Consider the following 22653-nt stretch of genomic DNA (forward strand, 5'->3'; position numbering starts at 1 on the left):
GGAAGAGCTTTTATTCTTGAGAGAGAAAAAGACAAGAAAAGAGAGACAGGGAAGCCACTGCTGAAAATAGGAGAGAAAGCTAAGAGGTAAAGAAAGGGAAAAGCCTTCCTTGAAACATCAAGGCCTCAGCATCAAAAGACAATAAGAATAATGGAAAGCTCCAAATCTAATGCAACAAAAAACACCCATCTGACAGCAGATGGATTAACCTAGGACTCAGCTTTTGACAAAGACCTTTGTTAGTGTCTTCTGGCTGCCCAGAGAGAGGTGGAAGAATGGAAGAACACCCAATCCCAGGGCAAAAGAAGAATTCCATACTCTTCTCTTTGCAGCTCTCACCTTGCACACCAATGGAAGAGCTTGTAGCTCCAGTGCAAATTGCCCCAGCTCATTTCTGCTTGGAAAAGACCTCCAAGATCAACAAATCCACTCCCACCATGCCCACTAAACCACGTCCCCCAGTGCCAACTGTCCACCTTTCTTGAACACCTCCAAGGATGATGACTCCACCACTTTCCTCAGCAGTCTGTTTGGCACAGACTATTTATGCAATGGAAAATGTAAAGATGCCAACCCCCTTGGAAGCAGCTGAACCAATTCAAGCTGTGATTAAGAGCAGAAACCCAACTTGCACAACACCAATTTCATGAACTTGCACGAATTTCAGCCCGAAAACTGGAGGATATACTTTTTGCCATGCATTCTCACCAGACTTCCTTTAGTCCATTCCCACTCTCATCCAACTTGTCCAGCTTATCCAACTTGTCCAAGCCATCTGTCTTATCCAGCAGTTTAACATTTCCAGTGTACTCTCAAATTTTCATGCAGGCTCCAGTTTTACATTGGAAATACTGTTAGAGGACTGCATTGCCTGAATCAAGGGAGGAGGGGTGATCCTATTAAGCAGCTGGGATAAAATAACCATCCTGACCAATGCCATTTGGGATCATTTGGTGAAGGACCTGCTGTTGTACAGGCATTCTTTCATACTGTTTGAATATAACCCTTCCTTTTGGTGCAGAGCAAGTGAGTTTGACTGTCTGCAGGTGAACTGGAGAGGCAGCAAGCAGATGTTGTACTCTGGCCCTGCAGTCAGGGTTATTAACAGAATCACAGAACCATTCAGGTTGGAAAAGACCACTGAGATCATCTTGTCCAATGGCCTATCCAACCATGCCTACTAAACCACATCCCTCAGTGCCACATCCACTCCTTTCTTGAAAACTTCCAGGGATGGTGATTCCACTCCCTCCCTGGGCAGCTTGTTCTGATGATCTACCACTCTTTCTGAGAAAGAATTTTTCTAATTCTCATTAGAAAATTCTCACTGTTTTCCTAATTCTCAACAGAAAAACAAATGGAGTGAGAAGAAAATGCATGTGGTAAAAGGAGACAATGAGAACTGTGTTGGTTTTTTTTTTATTGCTACACCAGCTCTGCTGGTGATTCTGGGAAAATCTGCTCCCAAGTTTGGTGTTCAGCAAACTTGAAAGATGAGAAGTGAAATCATTCCATCCTCCTCCTAACACAGACTGAGTGTCTCAGATCTGCAACCACAATAATCTGTGCTGTGGAGTGATCTTGAAATCAACTTGGGGTTTCCAGGCAAACACAAATTGCAATCCTGCCTCCCTCAGCTCCCCAAACCCACTGTTTCTCTTGGCTGCAACATGTCCTTGCTACTTGCCATCCTTTCTGCTGCAGAGCTGCACTGAAAACCAGGAATTTCTGCTGTAACTCGAGTGTGACCAAATCTGAAGCTCTTTTTACATTGCTTTTCCTCGTCAAAGGCAAACCTGGAAATCGTACATCTCTGGGTTTTATCACCAACATATCTGATTCAGTAATGAACTGAAGGGTAACCTTTATCAAGCGATAAGGGCAGCATATTTCACACTCTCCCCACTGCCAAATAGCCTTCAGAGCTTTAAAAACTAATTATATGAATAGAGGCACGACTTTTCTTTCCTTTCTCCCCTTGCCAAGTTCCGAGCTGCTATAATATGCTCAATCAGGTCCCTTTGTCTGGCCAACCATGCCAGAATATTAATGGGGAGATTCTGCTAGTATCCAACCCTGCCTTTTGACATGCATTCGCAAAAGTGGCAGGTTAAGACAACAGAATCAATCACTGTCAACACAGATAAGCACGAGGATTTTTTTTTTTTTTTTTTTGCAAAGGCACTGCATTTGGATTCTTCCTTTTAATTAAACAAATAAGTTACAGGAAAGCTGAGGAGGCAGAGGGAGAGAAAATAGTGCACTGATAACTCTTCCTGCCACAGTCTAAAAACCAGTTGTAAACTTTCAGGACATGTTTAATTCAGTAACACTCCTCAGACTGAGTGGGTGAACACAGGTGGGTTTCTATGTATTAACTTTTAAATATCTTGGGTGGGCTCTGTCATCACAGAGATGACCCTAACCAAGATGTCTGCAATACCCATTTCCCTTTGGCTCTGCAGCTGCCCTCAGGCAATTATAGCTATGGCAGAATTATTCCCATTTCATCAGCAATGCTGAGAGGGAAAGAAAGAAGCAACAGCAGCAAAGAATTCACGTTCCTCTGTATTAGGAGAAAGTCTGAAAAAAAAAAAAAAGTGTGTTTAAATGGAAAGAAGATGACAAAAACTGGACAAGCAATTAATTTTATTTTGAAGCTTTCAGGAGAAACCTGTTCAACCATGCAGAGATTCTTGAAGAAGTTTATAAGCCACGTCGCTTACCATCAATGGCTAAAACTGGCCCAGACCAATTATTATCATTTAAATTAGTGCTACAGGAGCATTCTAACAGCACTCTGAGGAACTGAGGCTTAATACACGATGCTCTGTGCAAACAGATACTGAGAAAAGATCTTTGTCCTAGTGTCTAGGCTAAAAAATAGGCAGAGTATGGGAGCTTTTCTCAGTGAATTCAATGTAGATGACCTAACAGGGCTTTCTATTTTAATCTCTCTGCTACAATTTCACAAAATGCTTCAACTGATGGTTAGTAAAGTGACAATATTGGAATAAAATGGATGCTAGGATCAAAATGCTGGCACTGCTATCATCAGACTGAGCTTGGCCAGTCCAGGAATGTGTGTTAGCAGGTTATACTCAGTAGTATCCAGCACTGAGTCATTGTGGGTTGTGGTGCCTGAGGCTGATGGTTCATAAATCACAAAAAGAGCCAGTGGGGCATCCCAGCATCCCTTCATGTCAAGAAACAAAGGAATAATATGAAGACAAAAATGGAGACCAGGACCAACCCACCTTAAGGGCACTGCATCCTTTTGGTATCATCAGACTTATAAAAACACTGGCAGTGCTGATTACACCCACTGCAGTACAAGCAAATGTTTCTGTGACTAGACGTATTTTATACTTCTTGTCATTTCCCCCTCTAGAGTGCCTCATTTTTATGTTATTGTGCTTGCATTCACTGAACAAGGAAAATGACAATCTGGGCAAATTAGACTTTAATTTTCAACAGCTTCACTTACTCCTACAGTTTTATAGCCAAATGCCAATCATGGATGTGATGAATAGTAATGGGAACGTGCAGACAAGATTTTTGACTCGCCGGAATGACAAAGAGGACCTGGTTTTTCAAGATGGGCCAATGATTCAAACAAGCAATTTACAGTGTGCAAGGAAATGCAATCTGCCCACATAGAGGCTAAAAAGAAAAGGTAGGAACCATTTTTTTGGATACAGAAAATTGTCTCTGAGTGAATCCTCACTGGAGGTACCACTGTTTTTTGAGATCAGTAACATTTTGGGTGTCCTTAGTAAATGCTGGGCTCTGGATGGAGATGAAAAACTGCTCTGGTGCACAGAGCAGCTTTGGTGGCAATTCTTGATGTGGGAATTCCTCTCCAGTACAATCAGCTGTCCCCACCGTTAGGTTGAAGGACAGTACTCTGTCCATTGCATGGGTCATCAAGCAGAACAAGGAACTTGCACTAAACAGGAATCTTACAGAATGGAAAGAAGCTTGATTCCTCTAGAGACAGAAATAAGCCTACAGGTTCAAGACTGGAAAGAAAGAAGTCATTAAAAGATCTGAGGAAGGTGTTCCACAATACAAATAAGTGATTCTGGCTTAATTTCAAACGTGTTAGGACACAGTGTTCACTGCAGTGTTGACAAGACCAAGTGGTGTTCACAATGTTGAGTCCTAATTGGTTTTCTTAATGGTCTTAAGCTGTGCCAGAGAAGGTTTAGAATGGATAATAGGAAGAATTTATTCATGGAAAGGGTGGTTGAGCACTGGAAAAGGCTGCCCACTACAGTGGTGGAGTCCTCAGCCCTAGAGATATTGAAGGACATGGTTCAGTGATGAGATTCAGTAGGTCAGGTTGATGGTTGGATTTGATGATCTTGAAGGTCCTTTCTAACTTGGATAATTCTATGATTCTGTTCTATTCTGTGAATTAAAAACAACCCTTTCTCTTCTTCCTTTGTGCCAGTCACTTCCCTGATTTGTTTTACATGCAAATTCCTGTGGATGAGCAGGTATAGTAAAAAAATGCAGGAATGTAGTGAACTGATGGCTGGTATTGAAGCCTCTTTATTGACTTGTGGTCTTTCTCTCTTCTTTCTTGCTGCACCTGAGGAGCTGCACTTTCTTCTTGATCTTGAAGAATAAAGAGCTTCAGAATGGTTTGGAATCATGGAATCATAAACTATCCTGAATGGTAAGGGGCACATAAGGATCACTGAATCCAACTCCTGGCTACACACAGGACGATCCCAAAATCCAACCCTGTATCTGAGAGTGTTGTTTGAACCCAGGCAATGCACAGGAAGTTCTCAGTTCAACAAAGATGGTACCTTCATGTAAGGGCATATGAACTCATGTTTTATTACTCCACTCAAGGAAAGATCACTTCTGAAACTCCCCTTATACCCGGAGACACAACACTGTAATTACTTTGCTTCCAGCTGTTTTTACCATTGTTTCTTCTATTTTAAAACCTTTTGCAATTTCAGCTATAAAATATTTTACCTTATAAAATCTTCCTCTTCCTCTCTCTTGGGTCTCAGTTGCTTGGGCTGAGCCATGTTGCTCCAGTTGGGCAGAGATTTCAGGAGCCTGCTGATGTCATCATCCTTAGCCCAGGATGCACTGATCACCAGCTTTTCATCTGACTGCACGATGCTCCTGTGGGAAACCAGCAACAATCACATTACTGCAAAGTAAATTCAGTGTTTCACAGGATTCCACACATATTAATTAAAATCTCCGCCATGTACTGACCTGCAAAACAGAGTGTTAATGAATGGGTCCAAAGAGGAGTTCAACAAAGAACTTGTGGGGAAGGCATAAGAGCACAAGCAGATGTGATATAAATTCCTCATGACTCAAGATGTATGTTAATGACCACATTCTCCCACCCTTGAAATCATTCAACTTACAATCATTTTACACAACTGGAGGAGGTCATAAGAGAATGAGAAGGCAGTTTCTCTACAGCTCATCTGCTCTCTACCATCTCAACTGAGGCCACCATTGGCCCTGAGTGCCATGTGGAAACCTGCCCAGGAAGACCTGGGTGGGAGGTATCAGCTCACTGCACACCAGCTGGCCCTACATGGGGAGCAGGTCTGAAGCAATGAAAGGAAATGAAGGGGCCTGAATCTTCCCTCCAGACATCCAAAACAACTAATAACACAGTTTGCAGCTGAATTGTATATATGTGTGACATTGAATCAAAGATCACAGTGTATTCCGGTTATGAAGACTTTCCCTGTTTAATCAGAAATCCTCACTGTCAACTGCAGGAGATAAAAGGGATACTGTACCCAGAGGAGTCAATTAGCTGTCTAATTTTTGTGTTGGGATTGCTCAATACCAGGGTGCAGTGCTCTTCCATGCTTGCTATTTCTGTGGCACTGAGGGACATGATTTAGTGGGCATGGTAGTGATGGGTCAACACTTAGACTAGATAACCTTAGTGCTCTTTTCCAACCTAAATGATTTTATGATTTACTGGCACACCCGTGAGCTGAGAGTCGTCTCCCATTCTTGACTTGTTCGTTATGTTGCAAAGATCTAGGAGGCATTTTTTACCTTCTTAGAAAAAGCAAGGGGGAATTAGGGGTACCGGTGTTTCCTTCTACATCCTACCACCAATTTCCTTCACTGACAAACCTCTAAAAGGTTCTTCTAGGAGGTCTTTGCATAGTAACAAGCTGGACTGCATTCTCAGCTCAAGAAGAAGAAGAGGTGTCATCCATCCACACCACTCAAAGCAAGAACATGGCGGTACTGCCCTCTTTCTGGTGTACATGAAAAAGATGCAGGAATTCAATGCCAACTGAGAACTGGAGTTGCTGGGTGCTGCACTATGGACAGATGGGTGCTGGCTCAACCCATGTCAGCTGAATCTGGACCTCACAGTGACATTCACTGGGCTGCACACTTCAGGATGTCATTTGGAATGTTGCATGGGGCACTGCCATTCCAGTGGTGGTTTTGGGAAGGGTTGTGCAGGATCACAATAAGGATCCTGCAGGTTTCTAAGGGGTTATGCGAGTTAAAACCAGTCTCATATTAATTAGGCTTTGTCAATAAACAGGCTTATGCATCTTGAAAAAGAGTGAAAATGGCACTGAGGTAGGAACCAACACTGATTTATCTTGAAAGAGAGCAGATTACTTCTTTTTCCATCAGCAACCAATCGCTCCTTTCACCTACCACCAAGGAAACAACCTCTGCTTGGTAAGTACACACGATTTGTGAGAATGAATTTGTCACATGTGCTTACACACAAATATTCCTTATCTTTAAATTTCATGTTCAATTTGCCACAGACAAAAAAAAAGAAAAAAAAAGAATGAATTCTATTTCCAGTCACAGAAGACCTCAGCTTGAAAATATTAATTTGGCCTTCTGCTGCTGTTTAGGAACTTGGTATTTTTCTGTTTATGAAAAAAAGCACTGCTCAACACACTGGGAAAAAAAAAACACTCCACTAGAATCTCTGACATGCAAGCTAGAAAAACTGAATTTGATGATATTTGGTCATTTCTCTGCCAAGGCAGGACAACTGTTCTATGGAATACATCAGCCATCGCTTTCTCCTTTCCAGATTTAAATGACTGAAGTAATAGACTCCTTCCCTTGGGAGTCTATTTCACAGATGAACAAATCTAACTCTTGAACAAAGAAAAGAATCCTAATACTTTGCTTATGTTTTACTTTACTCAGTTGCATTCCACTGCTCCCTGACATTTTCCCTTACAGTCGACTCAGTACTCAGCCTCAGTACTCAGTTATTTACAGCATTATCATAGTCCCTTGGATGTATACAATTGAAAGCCATCTTTGGGAGCCTTCTATGGAGTCAGATAGAGGACAGAGATCCCTCTGTGTTTTATGATCCTTATCTGCTGTCCAAAAACGCTATTGCTTTTTGAAGTGGATGTCAAGGGAAAAGAGAATGATGGCCATCTGGCTGCCATAGTGAGTTCCAAACTGAGATAGGTCTCCTTGCTTTTTTAGGGTCAGCTTTTTCCAAGAGCCTAACGCACACAATTCTGTTTTTTTCTTAACTTTTGGAGATATTTTACTCATGGCACCATGAGCCATTGGAGTCTTGGCAGATTTCTCCATTGCAATCAGCAGGATGCCTCAATGCTGGGACACTGCCACTGCTACATGAATCCCTTTGAATTATTTCCTTACTCTTTCCCATGGTTGCAACACCTCTTAATTTTTATTGACAGGCTGGTTTTATGTAATCACCTCCTCATTATGGAAGGTGTTAAATAAGGTGGAACGTGCCCTAATTTCTATTGGAAGCCCAGCTTTCCCCATCAATTAAAGACACCTTTTTCCCTTCCTTTTCTTTCTAACATCTCAGTTAGTTTTCAGCCTCCGTACCTTCTTCTCAATGTCAACCTAATTCAAGTCCTTGAGTAAATTATCACAAGACAGGATGACATGTTTTAGTGCAAAGTGCTTCTTTCCAAACACCCCCATTCTCCCAATGTCCTATGCAATTATTCCCGCTGCTGTAATAGGATTACTTGCCACCACAAGAGCCATAATCAACTAATTAATTCACAGCTCAATGGGCCCAGAAAAACGCCATCTGTTTGTACCCAGCTCTCAGGAGTGGATAGGGAATAGGTGTTAAGTCTTGCACAGGTGACAGCACATGTGCAAGAGGGTTTGCTCTTCCACAGCTCAGTGAGTTTTAGCCAGAAAACATCTGCTGGTGGTCGTGGTCCCAGGTTGGCATCAGGCTACCCCCAGGCTGAGAGTAGAGTGATGGGGAACATCTCTGGACACAGCTGGGGATCAAAGATTTTCATTAGGTAAACATCTGTGCGCCATAGGGACTAACTGGGCTCTGCTGAGTTGTGTCAGTAGTATTTGGGAATGATTTTTTTTCTCTTCCCATGGCCAAGGGGATGTTGCCACGTTGAGCTCTGCTTGAATTGCTAAGAGTTTGAAAGAAGTATGCTCAGCACATGCCAGGCACCTGGTGGCCTGAGGGACACAGAATCTGCCTGCAAAGTTTTTAGATCCAAAGACAACTTACAAATAAAGAAAACTTAATGCAAGAAGGGGAAGATACCAGTAAAGAGTATTAAACTGAGTGGTAAAAGCACTTCTTGGGGACCTCCCATCCCTCAGACTGGATGAATTCATCTTCTCATTTCCTTATCTACAAAAGGGGGGCTTAGTTTTATTTGGGTTTGCTCACAATGTTTGCAGAGGGCTACAACCAGATTTACCCCACCTAATTTTACAAACACAGCAGGCAGTTCAACCAGGAGACTGATTACCATAAACTTGCTTCATAGCTGATGGTGAGAACTGGGCACCTCCAGACAGTACAGCCATGTTTTAAGATAAATCTCTCTTTGGAAATGTCCATCTCTTTTCACAGAGAGTCATTTGTGTAACTGAATTCAGATTCTTCAAGCAGGTTGAAAAAAGCACAAGAAAATAGTTGTTCAGTGGAGACGGGGTGAGAAAAGATGGAGATGGGGTGAAAAACAGAGCTCAACATTTGTAAACAGTCTGTATTGAACTTCTCACAAACAGAAGACATCTCATTTAGCTTGGATTCAATAGACTTCCAAAATTTGTCACCAATTAAAGCAAGAAGATCTGTAGTTGCTGCTTATATAAAGGACCGACCCATTCACAATCAGCCCTGTTAGTTTTTGTATTCGTTAGAAAATCAGAGCCTAGTGGAAATCCAACTTGAAAAATCTCAGCTTGGCATTTTTTCATGCTGATGTCCTGACGGAGCTATCTGTACTGCGAAGACTCCAAATGAAAGCATCTTCCTTTGAAGAGCCTGTATTTGAATACATTTAATCCATGTTTCTTCCTATCCCCCTGCAGAAAACACATGCACATGGGAAGGGAACAAATGCCACGTGCACATCTTACGCAAACCATCTCTCTGCCTTCCCAAATTCTTACTATTTTGCCATCTCAAGAACAGATACACACTCCCTTCCTCCAATAGCTCTGTATTAGGATACAGCTCTAAGGGGCTGATTCTGATTTTAAGTAGAATTCTAACTAACATTGTGAAGATTCATCCTTCTCAAACCCTGAAGGAAAACCACGGTCAATGCTGAGCCGTAGAGATGCAATGTCCCTGCAGAGGGCATGCCGACCCCGTGCATTGAACTGCTCACAGGGATAGCTGCTGTATTCCTCTGAATCATTTGAAATGTATATAGATTTCTATTTCAGTCAGTCATTTGCTAGCAGCAAAACTAGAACATTTCCTGTTTTTCCTCCTGCTGTAATCAGGATATTGCCAAATGAGGGCTGTCCTAATTACGCCTCAGCAGGTGCCAAAGCCAGGAATGGTATCAGGAAAGGAAGGAAGGAAGGACCTTTAAGTTCAAGCCAAAGAAATTACATCTATTGTCTGGCTCCAGTCAATGAAGTTTCATATAAAATATGAGCATTTTGGACAATGGCACAAGCATAGCTACCAATTTACACGCGCGCTCGGACGCCGTTTAGCCCCCATATGTTCTCACTGCTATTGTTGGTGCTATTAATAATAATAATGAGCCCGTACGCAGCCGCTCGCCAGATGAAGCTTCTTCTGAATGAAATCAGGCAATAGGAAATAATTTCTTAATGCTTTTGGTCAGAAAACACAAGGGGCTTTTTCAGCTTCCCCTGCTATCGCCAGCCTCAATTAGCTATTAAAGGAGATTATGTATAGCAGCTATTATAGCCCACATTGCCGCAGCATCTTTAGTGTCTTTCAATGCAAGTATTTATCCCCGCGGCGTGGGGCACATGCTCCTGGCCCCTCTCCCCAGGGAGAGCCATTTTACAGATGGGCAGCTGAGATGTACATAGAATATGTTACTTATTAATGGTTACCAAGGAAATCTATGAGAAAGTACCCAAAGGACTCAAACTCTGCATCCCAACCCTGAGCCCAGTGGGACCCCACGGAGTCTAGCTTCCACACCATAGTTTGGGAAGCAGTTCATTTCCTTCCCCCCAAAAACCAATGAACAGCACAGAACAGAGCATATAATGACCCCTTAAAAGAGTAAATTTACATGAAGGTTTTGGGCAAGTGCCACAAAACCCAGCGTGTGCATATTTACATGGAGAGCTGTGGTTATGAATTTCTACACTGGCATGATATTTGAATACTCAAATCTCTATATAACTAAAATACAGCTATTCTTTAAAAAAAAAAATTGGAGAAACAAAGAATGGAATGGTCCAAATGGAAAGATTTGACTTGTTTTACAACCAAGCAATAGCTTTAGAGAATCACAGAATGATTAAGGTTGGAAAAGGCCTCCAAGATTGTCAGGTCCAACTGTCAGCCCTCTATACATCCATTTATGTTAGAGACGATGCTTTATGCTCTCCATCTCGAGGCCAACTTTTACCTGATTAAGAACAAAGCCATGCTGTTTCTAAGCTCTGCTGTCACCTACCAGGCACTGGAATGGGCTGCCCAGGGAGGTGGTTGAGACATTGTCCCTGGAAATGTTGAAGAAATGTTTAGATGTTGCTCTAAGGGACCTAGTTTAGTGGGGAAATATTGGTAGTAGGTGGACAGTTGAACTGGATGATCTTAGAGATCCTTTCTAATTTTGGCAATTCTATGATGTAAAAAGCTTAAACCATAGGGTGATGTGTACAAAGTCATTGGGAAGCCAAAACTCTGCATATGGCAATGACCACTATTTCACATTTCTAGAAGTAACTCCTTCCTACTCGTGTCATGAAGCAAAAGAAGATGAACAGTATCTCCAGCACTCGTGGGTTTCTGATCCTGTTCATACCTGTAGGCAAGGGTGCAGGTGTCCTTGTACTCCTGGAGCTTCACACACACCATGTTGAGGAACTGATCCGAATAAGCACTCAAGTCATGCATCAGGTTCATCAGGTCTTGAACAGTCTTCTCCACAATTACTGTGCTCTGGAAAAGAAAGAAAGCAGAAGCATGAATAGCGGATATATCTTAATATCAGCCTTCTCATGTTTTGCTAATTAATGTGACAGATGCAACCATACAGCTGATCCTCTCTGACACTGACCAGATGCTGGAAGAGTCCATGCCACCAAGTGACATAAAACAGAACAAAAGAGGAAAAAGTAGAAACCATGTGAGAGGGGAAGAGGGATGGCTAAAGGGCTTGAATATCAGGTTGGGAAAAATCTGGCCCGGGACCAACGAAGCTCAATGGGTTTGTTGTTCATGAGATGAAACCTCAACATTCAAATGTTTGATCATAGCATCAAAGAATCACAGAATTGTTTGAATTGGAAGGGACCCACAAAGGTCATCTACTCCAACTCCCATGCACTGAACAGGGACACCTACAGCTCCATCAGGTTGCTCAGAGCACCATCCAGCCTGACCTTGAGTGTTTCCAGGGATGGGACATCCAACACCTCTCTAGGCAACCTGTGCCAGTGCTTCACTACCCTACACCCACTGCTCACATCTGTACAAACTACATGTGTTGGGGACAAGCATTCTGCCAGAGGCTGAGGGTTAAGCAGCACCTTGCAATCCTTTTGTTACTACAAACAATTTTAATAGAATCACAGGGCAAATCTGAAAATCAAAAACATTGCTTCACAGCCTACAGATGAGCGAGATGAGACAGCCTGCAGGAGGAAGGAGGTACTGTGCATCTGATAACATCCAAGATTTATAGAGCCCCACGTGAATTTTGGGATTTCTGAGGCACCCCAAGGTGACTTGTCTGCTGTATTGAATTTTGTTGCTATAAACAATACAGAAAGAAGATTATCAAAGTCCCAAGCTGATACAAATTGAATTAATATTAGGCTCGGTAGAATGAAGGGCTCCTCCTGAGTGAAGCACAAAGGCAAAGAAGGAGACTGAGGCATTGGGAGTTGTGCTTAAATTTGAGAAATGTTGGACTCCAGTTACACCGGGGACGTGCTGGCTTGGAGCTCAATGATATTTAAGGTCTCTTCAAATCCATGATTCTGTGACTCCAAAGGACTTCCAGGAAACATGAGCAGAAGGAAAATTGACTCTTTATACAGACTAATAGGGATAGGTCAAGGGGAGATGGCTTTAAACTATAAGAAGGGGACATTTAAGTTAGATGTTAGGAAGAAATTCTTTGCTCAGAGACACTGAAACAGGTTGTCTAAAGAAGCTGTAAATGCCCCATCCCCAGAGGTGTTCAAGGCCAGGCTGGATGGTGCCCTGGGTAGCCTCATCTGGTGGGTAGCAACCTTGTTAACAGTAATTGGTTGGAACTAGATGATCTTTAAGATTATAAAATCATTAAGGTTGGAAAAGACCACTAAGATCATCTAGTCCAACCATCAAGCCGTCCCCACCATGCACACTAGTCCTGGTCCCCAAGTGCCACCTCTCCATGTTTCCTGAACACCTCCTAGGATGATTACTCCACCACCTCCTTGGACAGTCTGTCCAATTCCTCATCACTCCTTCTGAGAATTTTTTCATACAATCATAGAATTACAGAATGGCCTGGGTTGAAAAGGACCACAGTGATCATCTAGTTTCAACCCTCCTGCTATGTGCAGGGTTGCCCACCACCAGACCAGGCTGCCCAGAGCCACATCCAGCCTGGCCTTGAATGCCTCCAGGGATGGGGCATCCACAATCTCTCTGGGTCATTTTTTCCTAATATCCAACCTGAACCTCCTTGGCACAACTTAAAGCCATTATCCCATGTCCTATCAAGATGTTCTAGTTGATGCTGCTGCTCCTGTTACTACAAGCAGCCTGCCTACATCGCATTTGAGCTGATAAAGGAGCTGCTGTCCCTCAATCCTCAGCTTCAGAGCTAAGCCAGCCTAAAAGCAATGGAAAGGGGTTGAGCAAAGGTCCCTCACTTTGCACCAAGATGGCTAAATGTGCCACAAAGGCCAATGTCTGGCCCTAAGCAGAAGACAAGGCGACTTCCCAACCTGCTGATGAGATTCAGAAGAATATCTATGACTGCACACATGGAAAATACAGAATTTGCCTTGTCGTCTCAGTTCGAATCCAACTGTTTCCTTTTGGGGCTGGTTCTAACAGTGAGGCATTAAAGTTAACATTTATACATGGGGAAAAAGAATACCACACTTACTAGCTCACATAAGAGAAACAAAAGCAATGACTTGCCTTTTTGCATGGATAATCACGTTTCTCCTTGTCCAATGACAGTTCACTGTGAGACATGAGTGGGATTTCCAGACCCACGATATTCACTGATATCTCTTAAGTCTACAAGGGAAAGACTCTGTCCTTCAATATGTCCTGGTATAGCAGAGAACTTCATGCCTTGGACATGCAACCATGCTAAGAGGTTCCAATACTTGAAGGGAGCATAGAAACAGGAGTATGCCTGTCTACAAGGGTGGACAGTGATAGAACAAGGGGGTATGGTTTTAAACTGAGACAGAGGAGGTTTAGGTTAGATATTAGGAGGAAGTTTTTCACCCAGAGGGTGGCAACACACTGGAACAGGTTGCCCAAGGCTGTTGTGGATGCTCCATCCCTGGAGGCATTCAAGGCCAGGCTGGATGTGGCTGTGGGCAGCCTGGTCTGGTGGTTGGCGACCCTGCACATAGCAGGGGGTTGAAAACAGATGATCATTGTGGTCCTTTTCAACCCAGGCCATTCTATGATTTTATGAATGAGAGCTGGTTTCAATCCACCACATCAATATTTCATTGTGTAACTCAATATTTGAGAAAACAACAACTTAAAAAACCAAACACTGGATGTTAAAAAGGAGGGCATCGCTGGTTTCTTTGTCGTTTCTCCCATTTCCCCCCGTCTACAACAACATTAAAACCAGAGCTGAGCTCCTGCCAATATCTTGATTTTAGAATAAGGTCTTTTGATTTAATGAGAATATTAAGCTAGTTGTATGACTTTAAAAAAAAAAAAAAAAGAAAAAAGAGAAAAAGAAGAAAGAAAAGAGAATTACCATATGAAAGAAGACAGCACCAGATATGTAATGGCTATTTTTCTGAACCATTCTAACCTTTTCCAAAGCAATCCTGACACATCTGCATGTGTCTCTGGGGATGCTATGTATTAGGATGCATTAGGCCATGTTAATACAGCTGGATTCGTTAGCTGGGCCGGCACAGGATCTTCCAAAACTCCGTGTGAGAAAATGAAAGGCAGCGCATGTATTATCAGAGAGTTACAATCCAGTTGCTGCTAACCCATCTGGATTCATTAACAGCAAATGGATATGATCAAAGCATAATTTTATGGCAAGGCACTTCAATGAACCCTTTTAAAAAAAAAAAAAACCACGCTAACAAGGAAACTCATCCGCAGAACAATATCCATCGCCTCGCACCTGAAAACACTGCGTGGTGCTGAATCCTAACATCACGCCGAGGGGATGATTCATTACTCTTACAGCACATCGGGGTGAAGGTTTTAAAAGGGTCTCACCGCTACTAAAAATAAAGAGAGATTCCTTCGTACGACCTCCCGTCCGTTAGCTACTGCCAACGTGATACGATGAAACAGAATAGAGCCAGTCGTTATTGACACCGTGGGTTTTATCTTTCATGTATTTTGCAAACATTTATCACTGCTCCTTGATACGGCCCTTATTCTCAGTCGGACTGAAGCTTCAGATAATGTAAAGCAGCTTCAGGGCACGTATAATTTACGTGCTGACCGTAGTGCTTTCATCGGCCCAAAATGATGGAGAGGAATAAGCAGCCCCAGAGGTATTAACCCCCATTTGACAGATGGGGCAGAAAAACAACAACAACAACAAAAACCACATGATGGGATTTCCTTTTCTGTACTCGCAACCTCCTCCTCTTGAAAATCCTTAATTCCCCAAGCCAAGGTTGCTCGCTGCTGAAACTCTTCCTCTTTGACTTGTGCATCCCACCTAAGGTTTAAAGTGCCTGAATTCCTCCACCCTGTGAGTCTAAAACTTCTGGCTTGCCTGGGTTGTGATGAGTGAAGAGGAATTGTCTAAGGCTGCATCCAGGACGGCTGCTCCGAAAGTAATGCCTCCCAATTATTTCCACGGATATGACAACAGATACAAGGAGCACAATAACGCAGTTAAATAGTGCACATTCTTGCCTACAAAACACTTTTTTTTTCCACACAGTCACCACTATCAGCTATGCATTCTCACCAGCCTGCATGCCACGCTCATAAGAATCTGCAACAGCAGAGGGGACCCAATGTCACTGTCAGCATTGTTGAAATGCACCCCTCACCACCTCACTGCGCTCACATCCACTGTTTGGTCTCCATAAACATTCAGCAAGCATCAATGAGTATCAATGGGTGCAATTTTTTCTGCATAGAGGAATTCAGTAACACTCCTTTGCTCCATACACGTTTCCATGTCAGATGCCATTCTGTCTGCTGCCATCTTGTGTAAGGGGATATTGGTGGGAAGGTTCAACCTCTACTGCCATACCACCACCATCTACTTCTGATGCTGTGGGCCAACATTATGCAACAGGAGGCACTATTTTTGGAGCAGCCCTCATAAAATATATAATGTAGTTAACAAATGTAAGTAACAAAACATGCTAATTTCTAATGCTTTTTATTAAAATATGTGAAAAAGAGGGCAACAAAACCATAAAACTAGTGGGACGTTCGACTTTGCTTTTGTGAAACTGATGCATCAGTCTGGTTTGATGGATGTGGCTGCAATTCTCAGTGAGCTCTCAAGGTGTTCATCAGAGATTTTTGATGAAATTTTACTCTTCCTGTGCTTCATCCTTGAAAACTGTTGTTCACAAATGGGTGTGCTGCCAAAAGGCGATGATAGGAATACATGAATAAGGTGTGACTGTGAAGCGAGGGATGTTTTCCTCTGGAAAAAGAGGGCTTACAGAAGTCTGGTAGAGAGACACGACTGGGGTGCTTGATGGGGAAATGTGTGATGGGGAGCACAGCTGCCATGTGTGCTGGGTTGGGCTGCATGCATCCCATGGGGCTTTGGGTTGGACATGCCTGTTCTACAGAAAGACATCACTCCATGTACAGTGATGCAAATGGGGTTTCCAATGGTCCCCATAGCAAATGCAAAGGTGTATGGCACAACAAAGCAGAGACCAGTGAGCTGCCAACACACAGAAAGTTAGAAGCAACAGGTGAACCCCACACAAACCTCCAGCTTTCAATCTGTTGCTCAGTTTTCTCTGACTTCCCCGCAAAGAGGAACAGATTACAAGAAAAATCTCCACCCTGAATAATTTTTTTCTGCATAAATCAAAGCTTCTTCCAGGCCCATTCACTTGCAAAACTCTTCACTGTCCTGGGGAAAGAATGGTGAGGATGGGAATTTCCCTGTGCAGGGATGTCTTGAGCATATGATGGACTCTTGAAAAGGCAGCAGATGGAGGAAGAGACCTTGGCACTGTAGAGGTTGTTGATTATTAGTTTATTATTGCCCATCACTTAAATCTCCTTGAGATGTCTTGGCAGAGGAAGGCACCAGATGAGTGCAGGATGTGGCTGTCTCAAAGGAGAAAATAAATAAAGCCTAATCTAATTTTTGAGCTGGAGTGTAGCTGGCACCCCACAATTTAAAAACTGCTACACAGAGCACAGCTGTAATTAAAGGCAGAACTGGAGGGACAAAAGCTGTGCAAGCCTCAGTGCTGATCCACAGCTCTGGGTTTGGGACCACTTCCAAAGCACACTGGTGGTTAAACCTCACACTGACACCTTGACATGAAACATTTACTTCTTCAATTTTTATTTTTTTATTTTTATTTTTTTTAATAACAGCTTCTTAGCTGCCCCCTGAGGACTTTTAATTCCTTTTTCCAATCATTATTCATCTTTCTTTCCTGGCACTGAGAAGGTATGTTCAGCAGGGGGCTCCAATGACCCACGCTGGGGCACGACTCATCAGGAAAGAGCTAAAAACATATAAATCAACACATTGAGGGAGGAAACCCACGCCTGTCCCAGCAGGAATCCGTCATCCATACGGATTTGTTCTGCTCGAAGCTACTCTCACCTGTCTTGGGTGCTGTATGCAGTGTAATCACCCACTGTGGTAACAAACTCCCCTATGGGTCTCTATGGCTTCCTCATGTGTCCTCCAGCATCCTACAAAGCCCTGACACAAAATCATGGTTTGGTTTGGAAGGGACCCTTAAGGATCATCTAGTTCCAGCCTCACGCTGTGGGGATGCCTTCCACTGGATTAAGGCACCTGGTACATGGACTGATTTTTTTCTGCTGTCTTTCTGCTCTGTGTGATCTGCTTCCAGGCTTGAAGCTTGAATTGGAGTCATAAACTGCCCTGTATTTCTCTTAGTACAGAAAAAAACCACAGGATAGCAAAGTGGATGGCAAGTTTTGAAGCCTGGCTCATCATCACTACTATGCTCATGTATCACAGGATCATAGAACTGTTGGGGTCAGAGGTACCATCTGTTCATCCTCTGCTCCAACAAGGCCACTGGAACTGTGCCCCACATCCAGGTGGGTCTGGAGATCTGCAGGGGATTGAGTGCACCCTCAATTCACACCAAGTATGGAGGAAATGTCGATCTGTCTGAGGGTAGGAAGGCCCTACAGAGGGATCTGGATAGGTTGGATTGATGAGTTGAGGCTGATGGGATGAAGTTCAACAAGACCAAGTGCTGGGTCACAACACTGGGGCAGAGTGGCTGGAAAGCTGGGTGGAGAAAAAGGATCTGTGGGTGTTGGTTGATGCTCAGCTGAACATGAGCCAGCAGTTCACCCAGGTGGCCAGGAAAGCCAACAGCATCCTGGCTTGTATCAGAAATTGTGTAGTCAGCAGGAGCAGAGAAGTGATCGTCCTCCTGGACTCAGCTCTGCTGAGGCCTCACCTTGAGTACTGTGTTCAGTTTTGGGCCCCTCACTACAAGGAAGACATCAAGGCCAAATTGTCACCGTCCCTGGAGATGTTCAAGAAACATGGAGATGTAGCATGGAGGGACGTGGTTAGTGGGGCTGAGCTGGGGTTGGATGATCTGGGAGTTTTTTTCCAACTTTAAAGATTCTATGACTCTACCTGAGCTGCAGGGTTTAGGATCTTGGATTAATTTTATGATGACATTAATGATTATTAATATTATTTCAACTCCTATTGCTATTATAAATTTTATTGTGACATTTATAGAGACTGACGGGATTTCAGCAGCCGTGAGAGCTTCTCCACATTCACACCCAAGGCAAACAACTCTGAAATGGGAACCTCCTGCCTGAGCTGCCTCCCAGCCCACGTCCCCCACCTGCAATTCCATCTCCTCCAGGCTGTGACCCGTGATGCTCCGCACTGTTACGCTGCCAGTTGCAATTTAGTTACCCTGCTGTCAATTCATAACGCTTTATTACCCAGCAGGCGTGTGAAACAGAACCCTGAGGCAATCTCCCAGCATGTGCTGTGCTTTACTGGTGTGGGTAGGAAAGGGAGGGAGCTGCTTAAATACCTGGACAGCACAACGAATGGCAATGGAGAGGAAATGGATGGAGGTACGAACACAAATGCATTCACTTCTTTCCTCCAAATTCTGGCAGTTGAAAAAACATCCTGCGAGGCCAATGACATAACTATTCTCTCACCTCATTAGATGATGCTGATGTTGGATGATTAGATGATGTTGGTGGAGTGAAGAGATGGAAACCACTAAAAGCTGAGCTTGATGTGAATACTGCCACAGGTTGCTTGTTTAAGCCTACTTATGCCTGAAAACGAACCCAGATAAACTCCTGTGGGCAGGGGAACAGTTATGGACAAGGCAAGAGAGCAGGGTGCTCCCCAAGCACCCACAGAGACAACCTGCACCCCTACTTCTACACAGCAACGCCCTCACTAAAACAGAAAAAAAACCCAACACCACCAAAACCCTGAACCAACATATATATGTTTTTAGCTATCAGAGGGAAGATGACAGTCCAAATTGCCTGTTTTACTGATTAGTGGTTATTTCACGCTGAGCGATAAGGGGGCTTTTCAATTTGTTTTCTTCTGTGGCACATCCAGGCTTTACAAAGGGCAGGAGTTTTTAGTATGTATCAATTCAAATACGTGTTTAAATGCAGAACTCTTTTTACGGTCTCAAAATCTGATAGCTTGCTTTTCTCATACGGTATATATATATATATATATATATTTTTTTTTTTTTCCCAGCAAAATTCATTATTCCAGTATCAGTTCTACAGAATCCTGCTCGTTACTATGGTTATCCTACATCCTACTATAACTTTGCTTCCCAAATGCTCCTAACTCTGGGGGATGTTTTTAAAATGATAGCTCTGCATGTTTCTCTGTAGGTGATATTTGTCACCTCATGGGCAATGGGACTCTGAGGGATCCCAAGTACTTAAACACACAAGTCTCTATTGTACACAAGGTTAACATGAACTGCAGCCAGCCCTGCCAAAGTGCTGCAAATACCAAATCAATCACAACCATTTGAAGCACCAAAAGAAGAATCTGCCAATAATACTTCCAAACTATGCTCTTCATCAGTTTTAAAAAAGGAAAATGATACTCAGACACTGCAATTTCAACAAAAGCCTCTGAAAGCACACGTGCTATTTCTGCGCTACCTGAGATCACATCACAAAGCTGGAGAAAAATGGAAGAGGAAGCACAGAGATTGTGGGTATTTCTGGATGAGGTTTATAGAACAACAGCCTTTGTCCAAATTTGAGACAGGCTTTTCAGAGAATCATAAAGGTCAGAAAAAGACCACAAAGATAATCTAGTCTGACCCACAACACCATGCTCACCCAGAGTCAAAAGAATCGTTCAGATTGGAAAAGACCACCACGATCACCAAGTGCAACCATCAGCCCATCACCACTATGTCCAATAAGCCATGTCCCCAGGCACCACATCTGCCCTTCTCTTGAACACCTCCAGGGTTGATGACTCCACAACCTCCTTGAGCAGCCTGTTCCAATGCCTCATCACTCTTCCTGAGAATCATTTTTTCCCAATATCCAACCTTTGCTCCGGATTGCAAGGAGATGCTGCCTTAGAAAGATTTCCCCAATTTTTTGTTGAAATGAAGTCAGTCCTTACAGCATCACAGGTCAGACTCAGCCAGCACCAGCCTGTCTCTACTTTCACACTGTGTAGGACATGCAATTAACAGTTGGGTTCTAATTCAGCTCTTCTTCCCACTAATTAGTGACCAATGCACACTGACATGCATACTCTGCAAAGCCCAGAAGAACTAGACTTGTTTATCACGACATTTCTGTTCAGACCTTTGCACAGAAGGAAGACAAAGGGCCTTTTTTTTACCTCCTCTCTGGCTGTGACATCAGGATATTTTTCGAGCTCCTTGTTTATTTTATTTAAGCCCTTTAAATCAGTATAAAAAGCCATAATGAGATCCAGCGGGATATGATCTGAAGCGAGCTACTCCTTTTTAACATTGTAGGTAATTAACCACTTAAACAGCTTGCAACTGTGTGTGCTGGATTCTTCAGCTCTAAAAGTCTCTAAATCAAGCACAGGAGCTTTTCTATAAGATAAGCTACTCTAAACAGGAGTTATGGACTTGATGTAGAAATTTCTGTGTGAACTTCTGTGGCTGATTATACAGGATGCATTTAGTCTGATTTTGAGCTCAAATCCCATTGGAATCAAATCCCATTGAGCTCAAATTCCATTGGAAAAGATGGCTGTGTTCTCCTGTTTAACAAGAGAACAAAACCACCCTGACAGTCCAGAAGCTCTGAAACAAGCATCTAAGAGTGGTGATGTTTTCTTCTCCAGTACTGGTAATGCGAATTTGCCCCCAAAAAATGGGACTATAATCATTCAGATCTCTGAAATTCCCCATAAAACACAAATCTCTGGCACGTTAACTCTTAGACAATGCCCAGGTGCTTGGCAGCACGGCAACAAAATTCAGCAGGTCCACACTGCTGGAGATGGACCTTTGGCAGAAGGTGCCGAGCTCCTGTGCCACCAAAAATCAGAGTGCTGGAAGTATCTGCTTGGGAAGACATCTTTCCATAGACTTCAGACAAACATACATCTCCAACACCAACCAGTTTGGTATCACAGTATTGTTATGAGCAGGAGAAATTAAAGTTAGCGGTTCAATAAGGATTTCCTTCCATTTATTCCCACCACACATCAATTGGTGCAGCACAGGAAGCAAGAGGAGAAGGAAACGTGAGGTTGCACGAAGGGGAAAGTTTGTGAAAGTCCATCTCCCAGCCTTTAGATTGCTCTCCCATCAGTGGCACCGGCACTTGAGACGTTTAAATCTTCACCAAATGCTACAGGAGTAATTGCATAATAAGGAATACTGCTGCCTTGGCAGGGAGATGGACTGGATAACTTAATAGGTCTTTTGTATCTCTCACTTCTCTGATCCCGCTGAGTTCTGTAGCTATTATTAAAGGCATTTTTTAAGGTATTTTAATTTACTTCTCTAAATGGATTTCTATTCATTCACTCCCACCAAGTGAATGTTGTCAGGGACATTAGCAGCATGATAAAATAGCTGTAGCTTCATGCTGGTTTTAATGTGTTACATACATAAGGAAAGTCATTAGCTCTTACCCTTTAATATACCCTCTTTACTGCTGCGTAACTGTTTATCACTCAAAAGTGCCAGGCACAGACCATGCCCCTTCCTTTATTAATCAATATACATTTGTGCAAGGCTGCAATGAAAAGGAATAACATTCAGTTATCTCGAGTACAGATTGTACTGCAGGAGCTCAAAGGCTGGTCCCTGACATTTTCATCCACCCTGAATATTCCCAGAAGTGGCTCTTCGTATTTTGCACAACTCTTCCAATTACAAGTAAACTCGTGGCAAGGTGGAGATTTATTTCCCAAGCACTGAGTGGCAGCTTTCCTTCTCCTTTGTAATATCTGTTCTAGAACATCATTAGCAGCCTGCAACGCGATACAAATTGAACCCAGACCAGCAAATTAATGATGCTCAGAAGTAGGGCATCAGTTCTGGAAGCGGAGCAAAACTCATTTTTAAATAAATGTTTTCATATGGTTAACCCAGTTTGGAGAAGAGCCATCTGTATTATTTTTATGAATACTCTATCTGCTCGGAGGTCTATTCTCTTCAATCTGGGAACCCCAAGATTAAAAGAGCTTTTGTGTGAAAAAAACTTTACAGCTGGAGAGGAAGAGCATATGTGAAGGGGAGATGCTCCTGGGCAGA

General features: G+C 43.0%; 1 protein-coding gene across 2 annotated transcripts in view; it reads right to left on the bottom strand.

The window, feature by feature from the left end:
• The window catches only part of EXOC4 (exocyst complex component 4), a 402320-nt gene that overhangs the window by 59224 nt on the left and 320443 nt on the right, over window positions 1-22653 (bottom strand). For both annotated transcript variants that reach the window (XM_031605115.2, XM_031605116.2), the window contains exons 12-13: window positions 11292-11428; window positions 4996-5151 (exon numbers count right to left, since the gene is read on the bottom strand). In XM_031605115.2, coding sequence (XP_031460975.1) covers window positions 4996-5151; window positions 11292-11428 — 293 coding nt within the window. The remainder of the gene's footprint in view (window positions 1-4995; window positions 5152-11291; window positions 11429-22653) is intronic.

Source organism: Phasianus colchicus, chromosome 1 (assembly GCF_987193195.1).
Source record: "Phasianus colchicus chromosome 1, bPhaCol1.hap1.1, whole genome shotgun sequence".
NCBI lineage: Eukaryota > Metazoa > Chordata > Aves > Galliformes > Phasianidae > Phasianus > Phasianus colchicus.